Below are 19,517 nucleotides of genomic sequence, written 5' to 3' on the forward strand. Positions count from 1 at the left end.
TGAGCCCTCTCCTGATCCTCTAGGATCATTGGTTCAATACAATCACCCCTGGAAAAAAAAATCAACTTGCATCCATAGTCTTTCTTCTGGGAAAAAATGCAAAATTTCACATCTGTTTGGGGCTGTTTTCCCTCTTTCTTGAAACTAGACAAATTTTCTCAAACCTGTAGCTTTTGATGAGTAACATCAAACTGGATAAATTTTAGATATTTGGAATCAGTATAAAAAGCTAATTCTTATAATGTGTCAATTGTTGTCAAAATTCTGTTTTTTAGAGTTCTGGTTACTATTAGCCTGAGTTGCTCCTTACTTAGATTTTGTTACCACAAACTTTTTAATAAATTTGTGCCTTGAAACACTTGACAATAAAATATCAACCTAACATGAGATTTAGAACTAATTAGCCTATGTTTCAAGGGCTTCGGTGGAAACTTTTTCACGGGAGGGGGCAATACGCCAAAATATCAGTGGTGGTTGGATGACACGAAATATATTTCAGGAAATTTTGTCGTAGAAATAAGATTATTTTTAAATACTTTTAGGTAAAAACTCGAATAAAAAGAGCAATTAAATTGAATGCAAAATGAAACAAAATACAGTAAATTTTAAACGACAAGGAATTCTGGCAAAGGGATCAGTTTATTTCATTAATAAAATATTTAATTATTATGCATTTAATCTTGAAAGAAAATCAAACTCAGACCAAAATTACAGAAAGATTTATTGCTTCCGTAGATTACAACAGATGGTGACTTGTCTTTATGCAATTTTCTACGCCTTAGAATAGTTTACAGAAGGAATTGAGATACTCAAAATCCATCCTGCCTGCATAGGTACCACGATTTAATTTTAAAACGGCCATGTGAAATGTAGCCTACCTCTTTCAAAACAGGACAATTTTCCTGTTTTTGTTGTCCTGTCCTTTCAAAACAGGACAGAACAACCCCCCCCCCCCCGAACTTAAATCCTTTATGTATTCAGACATTAAAAAAATACAATAGCGAAAGAAAAACAAAATCTAAACTTACTACCCAGTTGTCAAATTAACCCTCTTTGTTTTTATCGTCCTATTCATCTAAATAAAATGAACAGGTTCAACAAAAAATTTCGTCATAAGAGAATCTTATCAAATAGTTCGTGATAAAAAAAAACTGGAAGGAAAAGGTGATTTGGACCAATATTCACTAAAACTAAAGATGGAAACCTGTACTATGTTATATGCTCTCTTAGTTTTAACTGACAAATGCCTTATTCAAATATTCATAGTATTTTCTTAAAAGCTAGAATATCATTCATTCTTTATTAAAAATATCTATATTTTAAACAGTTATGATTATTCTTGTCAACCTTACAAATCTAATATTCGATTTTAGTGAAAATGAAGAGCAGTTGGGTACATTAGTAAAATTATTTTGACAAAATATGAAGGTTGTCGTACAAAATAAAGTGTTAGTACTATTTGAACGCACTGAAGGCTCTTATTTTCAATTTGAAGGTTGGCATAATTCCTCAGTAATACCAAATTAAAACATTAACTATTCAGATTTTTTTTCGTTTTTTTGGTAATTATTAGTTGACAGAATTATGTTTATAACCAGGGAACCGAGAGGTCAGACTTCCTCTTTTTAAGAAGCTTACTAGGATTCTTTCCCATAAGGAACTGTGAAAAAAGTAGGTTTCTACTTTACATGAAGTATGTTTACTGAAGATACAGACATAAATGGGTACTTATTTAAGCTGCATTTTTTTTTTCAAAGAAGACCTTTCATTGCTTCAAGATGGCTGTATTTTCAGATTTGGTAAGGACAAACAGGAAATCTATCAGCAGCCATGTCCTACATGCTTCAGCATCTTCATAATGGTTGGCAGGTGGATCAGGCCATCTTATCTGAAGAAGATAGAGCTGTAGTTATCCGATTTGGACATGATTGGGATCCGCAGTGTATGAAAATGGACGAAGTGCTTTATAAAATAGCTGAAAAAGTTAAGAATTTTGCAGTTATTTATCTGGTTGACATTACTGAAGTCCCAGATTTTAATAAAATGTATGAACTGTACGACCCGTGCACAATTATGTTCTTTTTCCGGAATAAGCATATTATGATAGATTTGGGAACTGGTAACAATAACAAAATTAACTGGCCATTAGAAGATACTCAAGAGATGATAGACATTATTGAAACTGTTTATAGGGGGGCTAGGAAGGGCCGTGGTCTAGTGATATCTCCCAAGGATTATTCAACCAAATATCGTTATTGATTTTTTCTTTTGTATTTTCTTTTGTGATCAATAAATGCTACTGTCACTTCAACTTATCTCGTGTATTTCTGTGTAGGCCTATGAGTAAACGGACCAAGAAGGTTAGCTAAACTGGAAATTTTCTCTGTTTTAGTTTGTTTAGACAAATAGAACTAATAAGCTAGAAACACGAAAATTTATGTTTATATTTTATAAGCTAAAAAAAAACAACAAGTTTATAAGCTAAAAAAAAACAACGGGAATTCTCTGTCATAGCAACAAGCTTGCGAGTTACAACCAGGCTCGGGCTGTGGAGAGTAGCGAGCAAAGTAAGGAAAGGAGGTAATGTCAGGCTGTATATGTGAGGGGGAAAGATTGTGTGAGCAGAGAGAGTTGGAAAAATCTGGCTTTTGAAAGTATGCATGCATACATGTTTTTTCTCCCTCATGGTTTAATGTGGATGAGATTTGTTGGATGTAATCGGAGGCTAATTTTGTTTTTGGAAGAATTATTTTAGTACTTTGAGGGTTTTTTAGGTACTGATGTGAAAAATGTCGCAACAGGGAAAGAAAACTCCAAAAAGGCAGTCAACTGGTGGGGCTACACTTAAGGCAAATTACCCTGAATGGAAAATTTGTTCTCAATGTGGTGCTGCGTTCATTAGTCAAGATTTCCCCAAGCATACAACTTGTATCCGCAATGAGGATCTTAATTATGAAATTGGATATATACTGCGAGAAGACTTGTTTGGATTTTTTGAAGAAATAGGTGATCACTGTAAGGATTTATGTTTTACCTTTTTTTTTTCTCTTGTGGTATCCTTAATATAATATTTGTGTGTCCACTAAATTCTGATCCTAGTGCGTCAACATGAATCTATGTCGGAGAAGGGGATGTGAAGCTTTTTTAACGAAATGTGCAGAAAATAAAAGAATTTCCAGGAGAATGATGAAAGTTTGTAGATTCCAGAGGGGAGGGGGGGGCTTGCCAGAAGACAAATAAAGCACGGTATCTTAGCTTTAGTTTCTATGAAAGGAAATTACATATTTTTCAAATCTTTCAGTAACTGCTGAAATGCTCTCAACAGATTTACCAACTAGAACTATACTAATGAATGTATATATATATATATATATATATATATATATATATATATATATATATATATATATATATATATATATATATATATTTAATTTAATTCCAACTAATTTGCATTATTTGTCAGTTGTTTCATTTTAAAACTGAAACCTTCTAGATCCAACTACCTAAGATTAGACTTCTTCCGTCTTGCAGTATGGGCAAAAGTAATATCAAATTAGAGCCGATTTTCTTGTTAAAGCATGCTTTTTCTGTACTTATGAGAGCCATGAGAGCCGTCCTGGCCGAGTGGGTTGGTGCGCTGGATTCGGGATCCCTTGTCTGAGAGGACGCGGGTTCGAGTCCCAGTGTACCCAATTCTTCAGTTTGGGACGGGGGTCAGTGGCGTGACTTTGTAAGCTTAGCCAGAGTCTACCGAGCTCTAAATGGGTACCTGGAGAAATCTGGGGAAGATAAACAGGAAGGGTGCGCGAAAGCACAGGATGGCTGGCCCCCAACCCCCCATTGCACTTCCTGGCTGAAGGGCCAAGAAACGGAGATCAGCACCGCCGGTACGGACTGTAAAGTCTAATGCCATATCCTTTACCTTTACCATGAGAGCCAACAATTTCACAAAAGTATCTGCTACCAGGTTCTTGCCATGATGAAATTAGGTATAGGCAAAAGTAATATCAAATTAGAGCCGATTTTCTTGTTAAAGCATGCTTTTTCTGTACTTATGAGAGCCAACAATTTCACAAAAGTATCTGCTACCAGGTTCTTGCCATGATGAAATTAGGTATAGGCAAAAGTAATATTAAATTAGAGCCGATTTTCTTGTTAAAGCATGCTTTTTCTGTACTTATGAGAGCCAACAATTTCACAAAAGTGTCTGTTACCAGGTTCTTGCCATGATGAAATTAGGTATAGGCAAAAGTAATATCAAATTAGAGCCGATTTTCTTGTTAAAGCATGCTTTTTCTGTACTCATGAGAGCCAACAATTTCACAAAAGCATCTGCTACGAGGTTCTTGCCATGATGAAATTAGGTATGGGCAAAAGTAATATAAAATTAGAGCCAATTTTCCCGTTTAAGTATGCTTTTTCTGTACTCATGAGAGCCAACAATTTTACAAAAGCATCTGCTACCAGGTTCTTGCCATGATGAAATTAGGTATGGGCAAAATTAATATCAAATTAGAGCCGATTTTCTCGTTAAAGTGTGTTTTTTCTGTACTCATGAGAGCCAACAATTTCATAAAAGCATCTGCTACCAGGTTCTTGCCATGATGAAATTAGGTATGGGCGAAAGTAATGTCAAATTAGAGCCGGTTTTCTCGTTAAAGCATGCTTTTTCTGTACTCTTGTGAGTCAACAATTTCACAAAAGCATCTGGCACCAAGTCCTTGCCGTGATGAAATTAGGTAAGACAGAAAAAAGAAGCAATAATGCCATCTGTTCTAGCAGACATTTTTTTGTGTGGAAGATTTCTTGAATGTAGTATTTATAATCAAAGCTTCTTGCAGTAATTTTGAACTTCATTTTAGTTTTTATACGTTATTTAACGTTCCATCAGTAGTATATATACCAGATTTAGAACTTTGGCTTTTGAAGATTCTTGCGGGACCAGCTATTCTAGGTTGACAACATGAAAAAAACTATCGAGTGTTACTAAACAGTGTGGCCTTGTTTGGGTGTTTAGCGAATAAAATTATGTCAGGCAACTTGTGAGCTTGAGTTAAGGAAATATTTATCGTTTATTTTCACAATCTTGACTAATTTCCTCAGCCCTTTATAGAATTTTGCAGATTTTAATTTTTAGTTTGTTATTCATCGTCCTTTTTTTAGTTTTGAGTTTTTAATACTTGTTTTTGTCTACGGTTTCTACTCCCTTTTCTTCAGTGTTTTTTGCTATTATATTGATTTTATTTTTCATTGCTGGTATTTTCCCACACTCTCATTTTTTTTTTAATCCGTGTCAGTTGTTCTATTTGGTTCTCTCTGCCCAAAAACGAATTATTGGATGTCCTACCCGAAATTTCTCTTCTTTCTTTAAATTTCTTATTGCCTGTAAATTTTCTTAATTTTCATTACTTTTTTACGTCTAAGAGTCTTTGAAACCTTTGATTTTGAAACAAAGCTATATGAGTCTTGCATAGTAAGATATATTGAATAGGATTTATTTTCTTTTTCTTTTTAGTGTTACAAATTAGTGGAGCTCTTAGCCGAAATCTCTCTGCTTTCTTTAAATTTGTCATGGCCTGTAAGTTTTCGTCATTTTTATTCTTTTTTTTACGTCTAAAAGTCTGTGAAACCTTTGGTTCTTGAACACAACAACTATATGAGTTTTCATAGTAAAATACATTAGATGTGATTTATTTATTTTTGGTCTTTTCTTTTAGCGTGCTTACAGCACCTCCCTACAAGTGAAGTGTCTTCTATTGTTTTAATGCATCCTCGAACAATAAAACGCTGTCAGCTATCGATCGGTACTTTAGTTTGTCTAAAAACACTGGGACCGAGCTGTAAAGCACAATCAGCCGTATTAACTTGTTGGCCTTGTACCCATCTCTCAGTGACAGGAGTTTCCCTTCTTTCAAACAGTAGGTATTTGATTCTTACTTTAGTATACTTCCACTTTTGGATGCGAATAGTTTTTATTTATAAGGAATTCTGACAACAAAAATACAAAAAGTGTATCTTTTTAATCTCTAAATGGAAATAAACACATTAAAATGGAGAACAACAGGCTCATAGATTGCTTACCAGTCAAAATTCAATCAGCTGAAGTGCTTCCCATCTTTAATAAAAGGATCTGTTGGTTTCCAGCATTTAAAGGTACATGGTTCTGACATTTGGGAAAAATGTTTATGTAGCAATTGAGTCACATTAAGTAATAAGGATTTATATCCTACCTAAGAAAGTGAAATAAGAAATGAATGCACAATATACCTGAAGTGTATGTAAAGTTGGTAGCTAGACTATGCTTCTAGCTATAACAGTCAATGGTGTTGATAAAATCGCAATCAGCAAGAATTCCAATTTTTCCAGCTAGTAAGAAAACTTTTCGAAGGTTAATTAGTAGCATTGAATCTATGAAAATTAAATTCGATGTGGTTAAACTTGCTCTAAACTCGAAGTTACGTGGCTACAGAAATAAAACAACTAGTTACTGATACTGTAACACTAGAAATAGGGTTGTCTTAAGCAACCAAGAACTTATATTTTTAATTTACACCTTTTAGAAATTAACAAAGACCAGAAGAAAATAAGTCGTAGTATACACGAACTCCAGTTCCATACGACGATAAAGCATGTTTAAATACTGACTCCGTGTTCGAACGTAAGTAAATTCCTATTTGTAAACTTAAAGCGCTTTGTAGACGTTAACGAATCAGTAAAGAGACCTACCGTCGACTGTCCCATCGTTTCTTTGAATAAATGCAGCTCCTGTCATTTATTTACAAAGAAGATATACTCAAGAATTCATTTGAGCGAAGATAGGATATTCGTTTCCGAAAAGGCATGATTAAACGCACGACTTTTATTCCAAAATTCAAATTGAGAACGGCAACACAAAAAGACACTTCCTAATTCGAAAAGGATAGATTCGTGAAAACCGGGAGTTTAAAAAGAACCAATTGCCTCGCTCCTTCCCAACCAGCCCTTTTGAAAACGTAAAAAGTCATTCACAGCATCCTGCAAATAACTTAAATAGATGTTAAGTAGTTTTACTTAAGTAGTTAAGTAGTTTAATAGATTGTTAAGTAATTAGATGTTAAGATGTTTCTGCAATTATATAAGAAAGAAAGACTGCTTTGTCAAGTGTAGAAGGAGAGCTGCATAGAGAAAATAAAGAAATATGACACGACAAAAATAAGTAACCTTTTTTCCTCTTTATAGTCACAAACTGTTGTGTGTCTCCAAAATAAGTTAAATGGGCTTTAAATGTTGGTTACAAACCAGGTATGGTGCACCGTGTCTGAAAATTGCCCTAAAACACAATTTATAAGGATGAAGAGTATCATGTGCTTTATCCTTGACGGGAGAACCTTCTCGAGTCCTTTTCGGTTTCTTTTCGGCCTCTGATCTTGATTCTTAATTATCAGAAATTAAATGTATTGGATTCGATATACTTAATTCTATCTTTGAAAAAGTGATTCTTCTTAAATTAGTGCGTATCTACAGGAACCCATCGTTTGAAACGGAAAATGCAATTGCATGGGTTTTTACAATGACCCCAAAAGGCTGTCCCGGTATTATTTTTTATTATTTCTTAATCAGAACTGGTCTGGTCCGCGCAATCCCCTAACAAATGGAAATGAAAATATATTGTTAACAGTACTATCAGTTGTAAAACTTGAACAAATAGCCAACAAGAATTGGCCTTAATCATCCATTTTCGATCTAGGCTTTACGAAGGATACAGGTACAATTGAATCAGTTGTGTCACATTGTTCTATCAAACAGTTCGTGGTAACGAACTGTAGTAAGGAGTGACCCGGCTCAATAGTAAACGAAACTCTAAAAAACGGAATTTCGATGCTAAAAGATATATCAAAAGAATCGGATTTTTATGCTGATTTCAAATATATAAGTTTCATCAAGTTTAGTTATTGTCATCAAAAGTTACGAGCCTGAGAAAATTTGCCTTATTTTGGAAAATAGGGGGTAACACCCCCTAAAAGTCATAGGATCTTAACGAAAATTACACCATCGCATTCAGCATATCAGAGAACCCTATAGAAAAAATTTCAAGGTCCAATCTACAAAAATGTGGAATTTCGTATTTTTTGCCAGAAGACAAATCACGAGTGCGTGTTTATTTGTTTTTTTTTTTTTTTTTTTTTTTCCCCAGGGGTCATCGTATCGACCAAGTGGTCCTAGAGTGTTGCAAGAGGGCTCATTCTAACGGAAATGAAAAGTTCTAGTGCCCTTTTTAAGTGACCAAAAAAATTGGAGGGCACCTAGGCCCTCTCCCACGCTCATTTTTTTCCCAAAGTCAACGGATCAAAATTTTGAGATAGTCATTTTGTTCCGCATAGTCGAAAACCATAATAACTATGTCTTTGGGGATGACTTACCCCCCACAGTCCCTGGGGGAGGAGCTGCAAGTTACAAACTTTGACCAATGTTTACATACAGTAATGGTTACTGGGAAGTGTACCGACGTTATCAGGGGGATTTTTTTGGTTTGGGTGTGGGGTTCAGGGGAGGGGGCTATATGGGAGGATCTTTCCTTGGAGGAATATTTCATGGGGGAAGAGAAATTCAATGAAAAGGGCGCAGGACTTTCTAGCATTACTATAAAAAAAAACAATGAAAATATAAACATGAAAAAGTTTTTTCAATTGAAAGTAAGGAGAAGCACTAAAACTTAAAAAGGAACAGAGATTATTACGCATATGAGGGGTTCTAAAAATACTTTAGCATAAAGAGCGAGGTATTTAGGGGGAGATAAACACTTCACTCTTTATGCTAAAATTTTTTTAAATAATTTCAACTATTTATTCTACGGCCTTTCTGATTCAGGGGTCATTCTTAAAGAATTGGGATAAAACAAGATTTAGTGTGAAGAGCGAGGTATTAACGAGGGGACCAACCCCCTCATATATATAATCAAAAATATAAGAATATAAAAGTTTGTTACGTAAGTTAATTCTTAAGTTACGTATTTTTTTTACTAATAAAAACGTTCGTTAAAAATAAAAGATCTAGTTGCCTTTTTAAGTAACCGAAAAATTGGAGGGCAACAAGACCTCCTTCCCCACCCCTTATTTCTCAAAATCGTCTGATCAAAACTAAGAGAAAGCCATTTAGCCAAAAAAAGAATTAATATGCAAATTTCATTTTAATAATTTATGTACGGAGAGCCAAAATCAGTCATGCATTAATTAAAAAACTTTCAGAAATTAAATAAAAAAAACAAGTTTTTTTAAATGAAAGTAAGGAGCGACATTAAAACTTAAAACGAACAGAAATTACTCCGTATATGAAAGGGGCTTTTCCTCCTCGACACCCCGCTCCTTGCGCTAAAGTTTGATTCTTTCTCGCAACTCTACTTTTTAAAATAATAAAAAACTTTAGCGTAAAGAGCGGGGTGTCGAGGAGGAAAAGCCCCTTTCATATACGGAGTAATTTCTGTTCGTTTCAAGTTTTAATGTCGCTCCTTACTTTCATTTAAAAAAACTTGTTTTTTTTATTTAATTGGTAGAAGGGATTACGTGGCTGTTATAGTCAAAGGAATGCATTTGATCCTGGAAAACCCTCCCTAATATAGCTTGAGATATTAACAGACTAATTCACCAACAAAGAAGCTTATGGAAAAGCTGCGTGAAAACTAACTTAGATACTCCAGTAACTACCTAAGGTTTGTTAAAAACCGAAACAGATTAAGAATCAAAGCTGAATAATATTATGAGAAATTCAATTCCCAGAGACTCAGACTGCCCTAATAGGTTTGTCTCTTGCCTAATAAGTTTTCTTGTCCATTAAAAACCACAAAAAGAAATGGTTTATGAGCTTAGCGATAGCTCAGAAGCCCTTGCCATTTTTGCCATTGTCCTTATTTCTCAGTTTTCATCAATGTTTTCAATTGAGCCAACTGACGCAAAATTATCATGGCAGTTGAGCATACCCTAGGAAATTTTCAAAAAGTAGCTTGAGAGAGTTAGATCCTGGTGGCTTAATGCCCCAGCTGCTACAACAAATTACTTCCCCCTATGGTTGTACGAGTAAAAAACAGTGCTACTTCTCACTTGGTACCAACCACGTATCTGAAGAGTAGAACATTGCATATATAACACCAATTTTTTAGACAGATAGTAAGATGAAAGTAAAAAAAAAGTACAGATCTATCAGCCACACATAAATCTTTATCAAGGTATTTGAATTCTTACTAATGAAGCCTAGTTGACGAATCTTTTGAATAATTAAATTGAAAAACAAGTTTTCTTTTTAACTGAAAGTATGGAGTGACATTAAAACTTAAAACGAACAGAAATTACTCCGTATGCGAAAGGGGCTGTTCCCTCCTCAACGCCCCGCTCTTTACGCTAAAGTTTGACTCTTTCTCTCAACTCTACTTTTTAAAACAGTAAAAAACTTTAGCGTAAAGAGCGGGGCGTTGAGGAGGGAACAGCCCTTTTCATATACGGAGTAATCTCTGTTCTTTTTAAGTTTTAATGTCACTCCTTACTTTCAGTCAAGAAGCTTGTTTTTTTTTATTTAATTTCTGAACGTTTTTGAATTAATGCATGTTATGATTTTGGCTCTCCGCACATGAATAATTAAAACAAAATTTGCATATTAATTTTTTTTTTTGGTTAAATGGCTTTCTCATAGTTTTGATCGGACGATTTTGAGAAAAAAAGGGACAGTGGAGTAGGCCTAGTTACCCTCCAATTTTTTTGTTACTTAAAAAGGCAACTAGAATTTTCAATTTTACGAACGTTTTTATTAGTAAAAATATATGTAACTTAAGAATTAACTTACGTAACGAACTTCTAAATTCGTATTATGAGGGGGTTCGCCCCCTCGTCAATACCTCGCTCTTAACACTAAAGCTTAAATTTTGTCCCAATTCCCTGAATCACAAAGGCCGTAGAATAAATAGTTGAAATTGATAAAATTACTTTAGCGTAAAGAGCGAGGTATTAGGAGGAGGTGACACCTCATATACGTAATAATTTCTGTTCTTTTTAAGTTTCAATGCTGCTCCTTACTTTCAGTTGAAGAAACTTTTTCATATTTATTTTTTCATTGCTCCTTAAATAAATGCTAAAAAAATCCTGCGCCCCCTTCATGGAAATTCTCTTCCTCCATGGAAAGTTCCCCCCGCATAAACCCCTCCCCCAACCAAAACCCCCCTGAAAGTGTCTATACACTTCCCAATAGCCATCTCTATGCGTAAACACTGGTCAAAGTTTGTAACTTGCAGCCCCTCCCACGGGGACTGTGGGGGAGTAAGTCGTCCCCAAAGACATAGTTTTTAGGTTTTTTGACTATGCTGAATAAAATGACTATCTCAGAATTTTGATCCGGTGACTTTGGGAAAAACATGAGCGTGGAAGGGGGCCTAGGTGCCCTCCAATTTTTTCTGTCACTTAAAAAGGGCACTAGAGTTTTTAATTTCCGTTAGAATGAGCCCTCTCGTGACATTCTAGGACCACTGGGTCAATATGACCACCCCTGGGAAAAAACAACAACAAATAAACACGCATCCGTGATCTGTCTTGTGGCAAAATATACAGAATTCCACATTTTTGTAGATAGGAGCTTGAAACTTCTACTTTAGGGTTCGCTGATATGCTGAAGCTGATGGTGTGATTTTCGTTAAGATTATATGGCTTTTAAGGGTTGTTTCCCCCTATTTTCTAAAATAAGGCAAATTCTCTCAGGCTCGTAGCTTTTGATGGGTAAGACTAAACTTGATGAAACTTATATATTTAAAATCAGCATTAAAATGCAATTCTTTTGATGTAACTATTGGTATCAAAGTTCCGTTTCTTAGAGTTTCGGTTACTATTGATCCGGGTTGCTCCTTGCTACAGTTCGTTACCGCGAACTGTTTGATCAGGTTTTATTTGAGAACTGACTCGAATCTCGCCTTGCCAAATCAGTTGAAACAGATCTTGCCACTTTCCAGCACAGGGGACGTAAAATTCCATTGTCTTTACAATTAAATTTCATAGCCTAGCCACAAATTCTAAATGTCTCTCGATAGTGGGAAGCCCCCTTGGAGAATTCTCTAATATTCCATATGGCTTGAAACGGTCAGCCAAGAATTATACTCGCTAATGATTTTAAAATGTCAAATCGCCTTGAATCACAATTCAAAGCAATATCATAATTTGATAGTAGTAGAAGTGTTAATTTATTATCCAAAAGAAATAACAGAGGGTGCTACTAACAAAAAAGAACGAAAAATAGAAGAGAAAAAATAATAAAAATAAAGAAAAAAAAACAAAAGAAACAAGTTAATCTATAATAAGCAGAAGGGTGAAACCGTGTACCGAGAAAAAAATTACATAAATAATTCATACACAATAAAACAACATAATATCATCATCCGAAGCAAAAAAAAAACAAACAATAAACAATTATTGTCAATATCAATTCCATCAGTCACAATCTGTTTCAAAGGTGTACCTATCAATTCTTTGGTACTTGGGACAAGCTTATTCCACAGTTTAGCCCCTATATAAATAGCTGAAAAAGCAGTCCCACTTGAAAGTAGGCAAGGAACCTCAATATCTCCACTAGTTCGAGTTCTGTGACTATGAACATTAGATGTTTCCCGAAATATTCCTGTAAAACATTCTGGAACACACCCATAATAGTACTTGTACATAAAAACCAGTATATAAAAATCATGCAATCCGGCTGCAGGCATTATATTAATCATACTGTACATTGACCTGACCGAATCTCGGTTCCCTATTCTACAAAATGATCTAATGGCATTATTCTGCAGCACGCGGATTGGGCGAAGTATTGAGGGGAAAGTCCCAAGCCATATAGACGACCAATACAAAATATACGGATGTATCAGAGAAAAATATAATAACCGTAAAACATTTGAAGGAAAAAAGTGTTTTAATTTCCGGATAATCCCTAAATTCCGCGATAGTATTCTACTTATAGCTTTTACATGGTATTTAAATGATAAATTTTCATCAATAATAATCCCAAGGTACTTAACGGAACTTTACCGCTTAACAATTCTCTTCGGTAAAGCTATTTCCGTAATCCAAGAATAATAATTTGGGGACCGTGAAAAGATAACAAAATTTGACTTATTTATATTTAGGTCAAGCCGGTTTATCTTCAACCAAAGACATGTCATAGTCATTGCTGCATTAATTTTTGAGGTAAGGTGTTGTTTCGTTGAAGCAACACACATCAAAGTCGCATCATCAGCAAATAAGGGTGTAGTGATCCTGGATCCCGAAGGTGCAGGATCCACTAGATCCCTAATTATAGAAGTAGTTGCAATAGCACTTGGTAGATCATTAATAAAAATCAAAAAAAGAGTAGGCCCTAAGACAGAGCCCTGGGGGATACCAAATTTGACAAGACTTTTACTTGAAGAAAATCCATTTATGTGAACATACTGATGTCTATTTCGGAGGTAAGCACAAAGCAAAGCCAAAGTAGCCTCTCTTAGTCCATAAAAGTCACATTTTCGAAGTAGTAATTGGTGGTCAACAGTGTCAAATGCCTTAATCAAATCAAGAAACAGACCAGAAGATAGAAGATCAATTCGCAAGAGTAAAGATGTTTTCATTAAAAAAAACTTATGTATTGTTGCTTATGTTTATGTTGCTTACATTGTTTCCATGGGAGAAAAAACACATACAAATTTCACGGTACATTATACCATATTTTCTAGATACAAATCGCGTTTTTCAAAGAATATTTAACCCAGATTTCCCTCTTTTCAAATATAAAAAAAATATATAAAATATATATTCAAATATATAAAGAAAGGTACATACCTTTCTGGTCTTGCGGATGTTTCTTATCTTGCGTATGCTGACGACTTGCTTCTGATTAGCCGTTCCAAAAAGGGTCTTTCCAATATGGTTTCTATAGTTTCTGATGCTTTCTCTGATATTGGCCTTTCAATTAATATAAATTAATATAGATAAATGTGAGTTGCTACTCCCCTTCACTGTAATAACTTCACTATCCCTCTTGTTGATTGTATTCGTTGGCTTGGTATCTCTATTACTAACAATCTTTCGAGCTTACGTCAGCGTACTGTTTGTGATATAAGTAAAAAGATTCAGATTGGTTATGCAAAAATTGTTGCAAATAGAGGGAAGTATAATAGACGTGCGCTGGCTAAACTTTATTCTACTTTCTGTGATCATTCTGTCCTTTATGCTTCAGGTCTTTTCCCCCTTCTTAATAATGGTAATTTAAAAAGAATTCGGATAAATTATTTCAAATTTTGCAAATTTCTTCTGTATCTTCCACCTTGGACAAAAAACCGGACTCTTGTTAAAAAATTCTCAGTTCCTGACATAACTTTAAAGTTGGAGATTCTTCACAGACAACTCTCCAGTACAGCTTCTGCGCGCCTATCCCCTCACCACCGTCTTATCCGTTTTTTAGTTGACTTTTTGTGTATATTTGTTTTTCTCTTTGTGTTTTTTGAATTTCATTTTTTGTGTGTATCTAATGTTCATTTTTTTTTCATAGTTCGTTCTTTTGTGTGTTTATTTAATTTTTTGTATTAACGTACAAAATTTCTATTGTCATTACTTTTCATTTTTTGTATGTTTTGCTTTTTTTGTGTGTATTTAATTGTTTGTACTCCACATTTTAATACTTTTATAGTGTTGTTGTGGGTAAGAAATAAATTATTATTATTGTTTCCACGGGAGAAAAAAAACATACAAATTTCACGGTACATTATACCATATTTTCTAGATACAAATCGCGTTTTTCAAAGAATATTTAACCCAGATTTCCCTCTTTTCAAATGTTTTCTAGATATAGTCTTAACTTTCAAACAAATTTTGTTTGGCCTTTAGCGATCCATTTTCTTATGAATATAATCGATAAAAACCGTTCTTTTTTTCAGGAATTATAGCTTTAGATTCAACACCAGGAAAGCCAGCATCTATATCTCATTTTGTGCCGTCATCTCGTGTGGCTACTGCTGTCAAACTAGAAGCCATAGATAGTGTTAACAAAGAACTCATCCCAGCTTTGGAAAATCAGTTCAATCTCCAGTTTTCTCTCAAGTATTTGAGGACAGGATCCATTATTAACCTTCGTTATCTTGGAATGAATGTATCTTGCATTGTTCGGTTTTTAACGACTCAGTCCGATTTAATTGATGAATTTAATTCTTTGTCGGTGAAAGATTTAAATGACGATGGTTTTTGTATGATCTTGTCTAACGTTGATGTTTCGTTTTTGAATTTTGAGGAGAAAGATTTGCCAGAAAATGTGGTAAAACTGGAAGATATTGGAGGGTTGTCTATGGTGAAAAATGAAATGAACAAGCTTCTAGGAAGATTGAAGAAAAAGGACTCTAGTAGTAAGTTTCAGAGTACAGATTTTTATAAAAAAAAATATGTAATATTAAGAGAAATACTGAAAAAAACTTCATGTTTTTTTTACCGTGGCCATGAAAACATGCTTGGGGAAAGGTTGATACATCAAAACCTTCCTACAATACGATAAAATAGTTTATTATGTGTTACTCTACGATAAGATAGCTTAATTCTTTGAAACGGGGGGCGCCAATTGTGGGGAGGGGGTATTGGGGCAAATTTGGTTCCGATAGTTTGAAAATACCCTTTTATGGTATCTTCATTGAAAAAAAAGAAAGAAAAAATGCCCCCCCCCCCCCACTCCCACCGTTGATTGCGAAAAATAGCGTTCCTTTGTATCTTCATTAAAAAATAGAAGAAAAGGTTCTTGCGCTCCTCCATACGATTTTGTTACTTGGCGCTTATGTTTTGAAAATAAATTAGTTGATAACAGTTAAACTTCAATCCAAAAGAAGAAACTTCAGTTACTGTGATTTACAAAAGGAAATGAAATACAACCATCATTGAAGGACAGGGATCAAAATAATGGACTGGGCTATTAGTGCTGTGACCTCTTTGTAGAAAAAAAGAGTTGTGATCTTCATTATTAGGAATGAATATAATTAAAAAAATGCAATCATTGCCAACTCATATCCAGTAAAATAACTAATCAAACAGGAGCGACCCGGCTCAATAGTAGCCAAAACTCTAAAAAACTGAATTTTTATAACGATAGTTACATCAAAAGAATTTCATTTTAATGCTGATTTTAAATATATAAGTTTCATTAAGTTTAGACTTACCCATCAAAAGTTACGAGTCTGAGAAAATTTGTCTTGTTTTAGAAAATAGGGGGAAACACCCCTTAAAAGAAACAATAGAGGGAAACACCCCTGAAAGAAATAAATTACAGGGAAATACCCCTGTTCCCTCCTCAACGCCCCGCTCTTTACGCTAAAGTATTTTACTGTTTTAAAAAGTAGAGTTGAGAGAAAGAGTCAAACTTTAGCGTAAAGAGCGAGGTGTTGAGGAGGGAACAGCCCCTTTCATATACGGAGTAATTTCTGTTCGTTTTAAGTTTTAATATAGCTCCTTACTTTCAGTTAAAAAAAACTTGTATTTTTTATTTAATAACATAATTAGGGATAATAACATTTGATACGTATACAAAAATAGAATAAGAGAGAACGATAGAAAGAGAAACTAAGTTAATTGTCTTCCATATTAACAAATTATGAAAACGGAGCTCTTTTCATGTGGTACGAGGGTAAGTTCCATGAATTATCAGCAGCATATCCAGAGCCAAAATTCGACATGCAAATGGAGTTGGCAGACCCAGAACCTAAAGAATTTCTGATATTGTGGAAGCTCTCTATTTAGCCACTGCAAAGCTAAGATACATAAGACATGAAATTGGAAGCATGAACTATGAAGAATAGTAAAAAACTAAAGATAAGTAATTCTGCAAAACCATAAAAACTCATTTGACTGATGATTTTAAGAATATTAGATGGGGAATATTTTTGAGCACGTACTCCTGTCTCTAATTAACATCAACACAAAATGATTTCTTTGAAAATAACGTTTTGAATTCAAGTAAATTCATCAATCTGAATTCGGCTTCGAAAGAAGATTAATTCTTTTGTAAATTGTCATTACACTTATGCTAATATTGCGGCCCATTTAAAAAGCAGTCGAAAGTTACTCGTTTATGGAATCGAAAGGTCTACCAGAAAAAAGCCTATGAACTTTCTAAAAATTAAAAGTGTAGGCACACAATATCAATATTCTTGGGGATTATGAGAACTTTTCCACTGGTTGTCTGATACTTAAAAAAAAAAAAAAACATATTTTAAGGGCCAAGTTTCCGGACTCTAGTGTATTGGAATATGGCCTTTTTATTTGGAGTTGTTTCGAAATTAATCCTAATTCAATAAGAGCTGGGATTCTGCCAATACGAAATTATAATTAATAAAAAAAGGAAATTGATTTTGGAACTAAAACGCAAGAGTCAGGGACTGTATTATGCCTTGAAAATCTAGAAGAATCGGAATGGGCTCTCCTAAAATTCAAAGACTGGAGTCAGGGTCATAGAAAATTCTTGGAGTCAAAGTCGACAAAGTGAGTCTGAGTCAAAGGGAACTGGTGTAGTTTACCAGCTCCTCAATCCCGATTGTAGTACCTTTCGTATGGAATTCTTTCAAGGGGTGTACAAAAAATTGTACGTTGCCTGGGAAGAAAAGAGTCTAGCTGACAATTACGCTCTTCAATTGTGCAGAGTCAAAAATAAAAATCTCTTTTTACACAATTAGTGTCTTTTTGTGTCTATTAATCACTGTTATCAGATTTTGTCTAATATTATTCTCTTTTTCAACTCAACGTCGAAAATCCATGTTGTTCCATTGGTTTCAAATTTGTGAAAAATAACAATTCCTAAAAAATAATAATAATAAATATTGAAAAATACCAAAAAACCAAAACAAAAAGAAATAAGGGTTGATGGCTTGGTGGCTTAGTTGATTTTTAATTGGTTATCGCCCAAGATTGAAATATATTGCATATATTAATACGTATCGTGATACCTGTTGTAACAGCATCGTAAATATTTCAATCTTTACTAGATCTGAACCATTCTAGACTAAACTAGACTGAATGTGACATAAACAATTTCATTGAAAGATCGTAATATTACAATGTTTCATTTATAACTGGTGCACAGGAGCAACCCAACAACGGTACCTGCAGCAACTAAGTCAGTTGTCCTCCCTTTCCCCTAGGAATGGCTCATTTGGTGCGTGTTGATCAAGAGCTATGTAGTACCTGCCATAAGTGCATATGACTTTGTGCCTCCGGTTCTGCTTCCTTTGCTTCTGAAAATCTACCCTGTACCTCTCATTGTGTATCCAGTGCTCGTTCAATGATTCTAGCTCTGTTTCCATATCTCTGACCTTCACCCTTATGCTTCTCGATAGCTACCAATATCATTAAGAAACTATTTCTTCTTGAGAAAAGCTAGCCTGTGTCAGTGAGCTTGCCTCTGTCACCGGGGTAGTCTGAAATCTGATATCTTGGTAAATGGTTAAGCCATAGTAGTTCTAAACTTCAAAATATGTAATTAAAAAAGGTGATATCTGCTTGTAATGTCCTCCAAATTTGAGTTCTATCAGAAGCTGCATTTTGGTTGAGAAATACATCCTTCCCTTTCTTTGCTCTCCTGTAAAATTCGGTGTTAGCCCTTTGGACTGCCTTTTGGTTAATGAAAGCCCACTCCTCTGAGCCTACATTTATCTTTTACTACTGTCATGCTTATGCTCCTAGATAGCAATTTGATGTCCATCCTCTTCTATGCTAGTGAATGCTGGAAATTAAACGTCTAACTGGAAAAACGTGTCCTAGCTTTTGAGAATATATGCCTTATTAGCATCCTGAACATGTCGCGGCAGGAAAAGGTCACCAGCATAGATGTCCGTTGGCGGACCGGTCAGCCATTAGTTAATGACCTCTCGATGCATAGGGAATGGACTTTCCTTGGTTACGTCCTTCGTATGCCAGAGGATCGACTCCCAAAAACATAACGTGAGTGGCGCCCCGAGCTGAGACGCAAAAGAGGCTGAACAAGACACACCCTATGACGGCAGTACGACTGGAGACCTGAGAAGTATGGAGCTGTCTCTTCAACCACAGTGGGAGGATGTCACAGCTGCAGCTCAGTTCCGGTATGTCTGGCGAGACTTTGTAGACACCCTATGAGCAAGTCTTGGCTCTGGAGGATCTAAGGTAATGCTTATGCTGCAATCTTTTCTTTAAAACAATATTTGATAGGCAATCTCTATACTATTTTCTTTGTTTAAAGTTAGAAAGTAGTGGCACAGTTTCCGTTCGAAAATACTATTTCCTCAGCGAAAATCACCCCGTCAATAATGTTCACTTTGAATTCTTTGTATTCGCTTATTGTATAAAATCAACCCCGCTTAAGTGCTTTAAATATATTCTTAAAAAAAGGAAGAGCCATCTATTATGCAGACATAAAACCTGGTGTCTCAGTCTGGTGTTAGACATTCGAATGCAAAGGTATACTGAGCAAAGACAGCATATATATATAGTTCTGTGGTGGCGCAGTGGATTTGACCTTAGCTTGGTAATACGGGA

The 19,517-nt window shown here is 34.9% G+C and overlaps 1 protein-coding gene across 3 annotated transcripts in view; it reads left to right on the top strand.

Annotated features, from left to right (window-relative positions):
* Nucleotides 1-19,517, top strand: part of LOC136036167 (ATPase family gene 2 protein homolog A-like) — a 119,357-nt gene that overhangs the window by 15,176 nt on the left and 84,664 nt on the right. For all 3 annotated transcript variants that reach the window (XM_065718231.1, XM_065718232.1, XM_065718233.1), the window contains exons 2-4: nt 2,775-3,015; nt 5,721-5,921; nt 14,912-15,373. In XM_065718231.1, the coding sequence (XP_065574303.1) occupies nt 2,790-3,015; nt 5,721-5,921; nt 14,912-15,373 (889 nt within the window). In that variant the 5' untranslated portion in view covers nt 2,775-2,789. The remainder of the gene's footprint in view (nt 1-2,774; nt 3,016-5,720; nt 5,922-14,911; nt 15,374-19,517) is intronic.

This window comes from Artemia franciscana, chromosome 15, assembly GCF_032884065.1.
Source record: "Artemia franciscana chromosome 15, ASM3288406v1, whole genome shotgun sequence".
NCBI classification, from domain to species: domain Eukaryota; kingdom Metazoa; phylum Arthropoda; class Branchiopoda; order Anostraca; family Artemiidae; genus Artemia; species Artemia franciscana.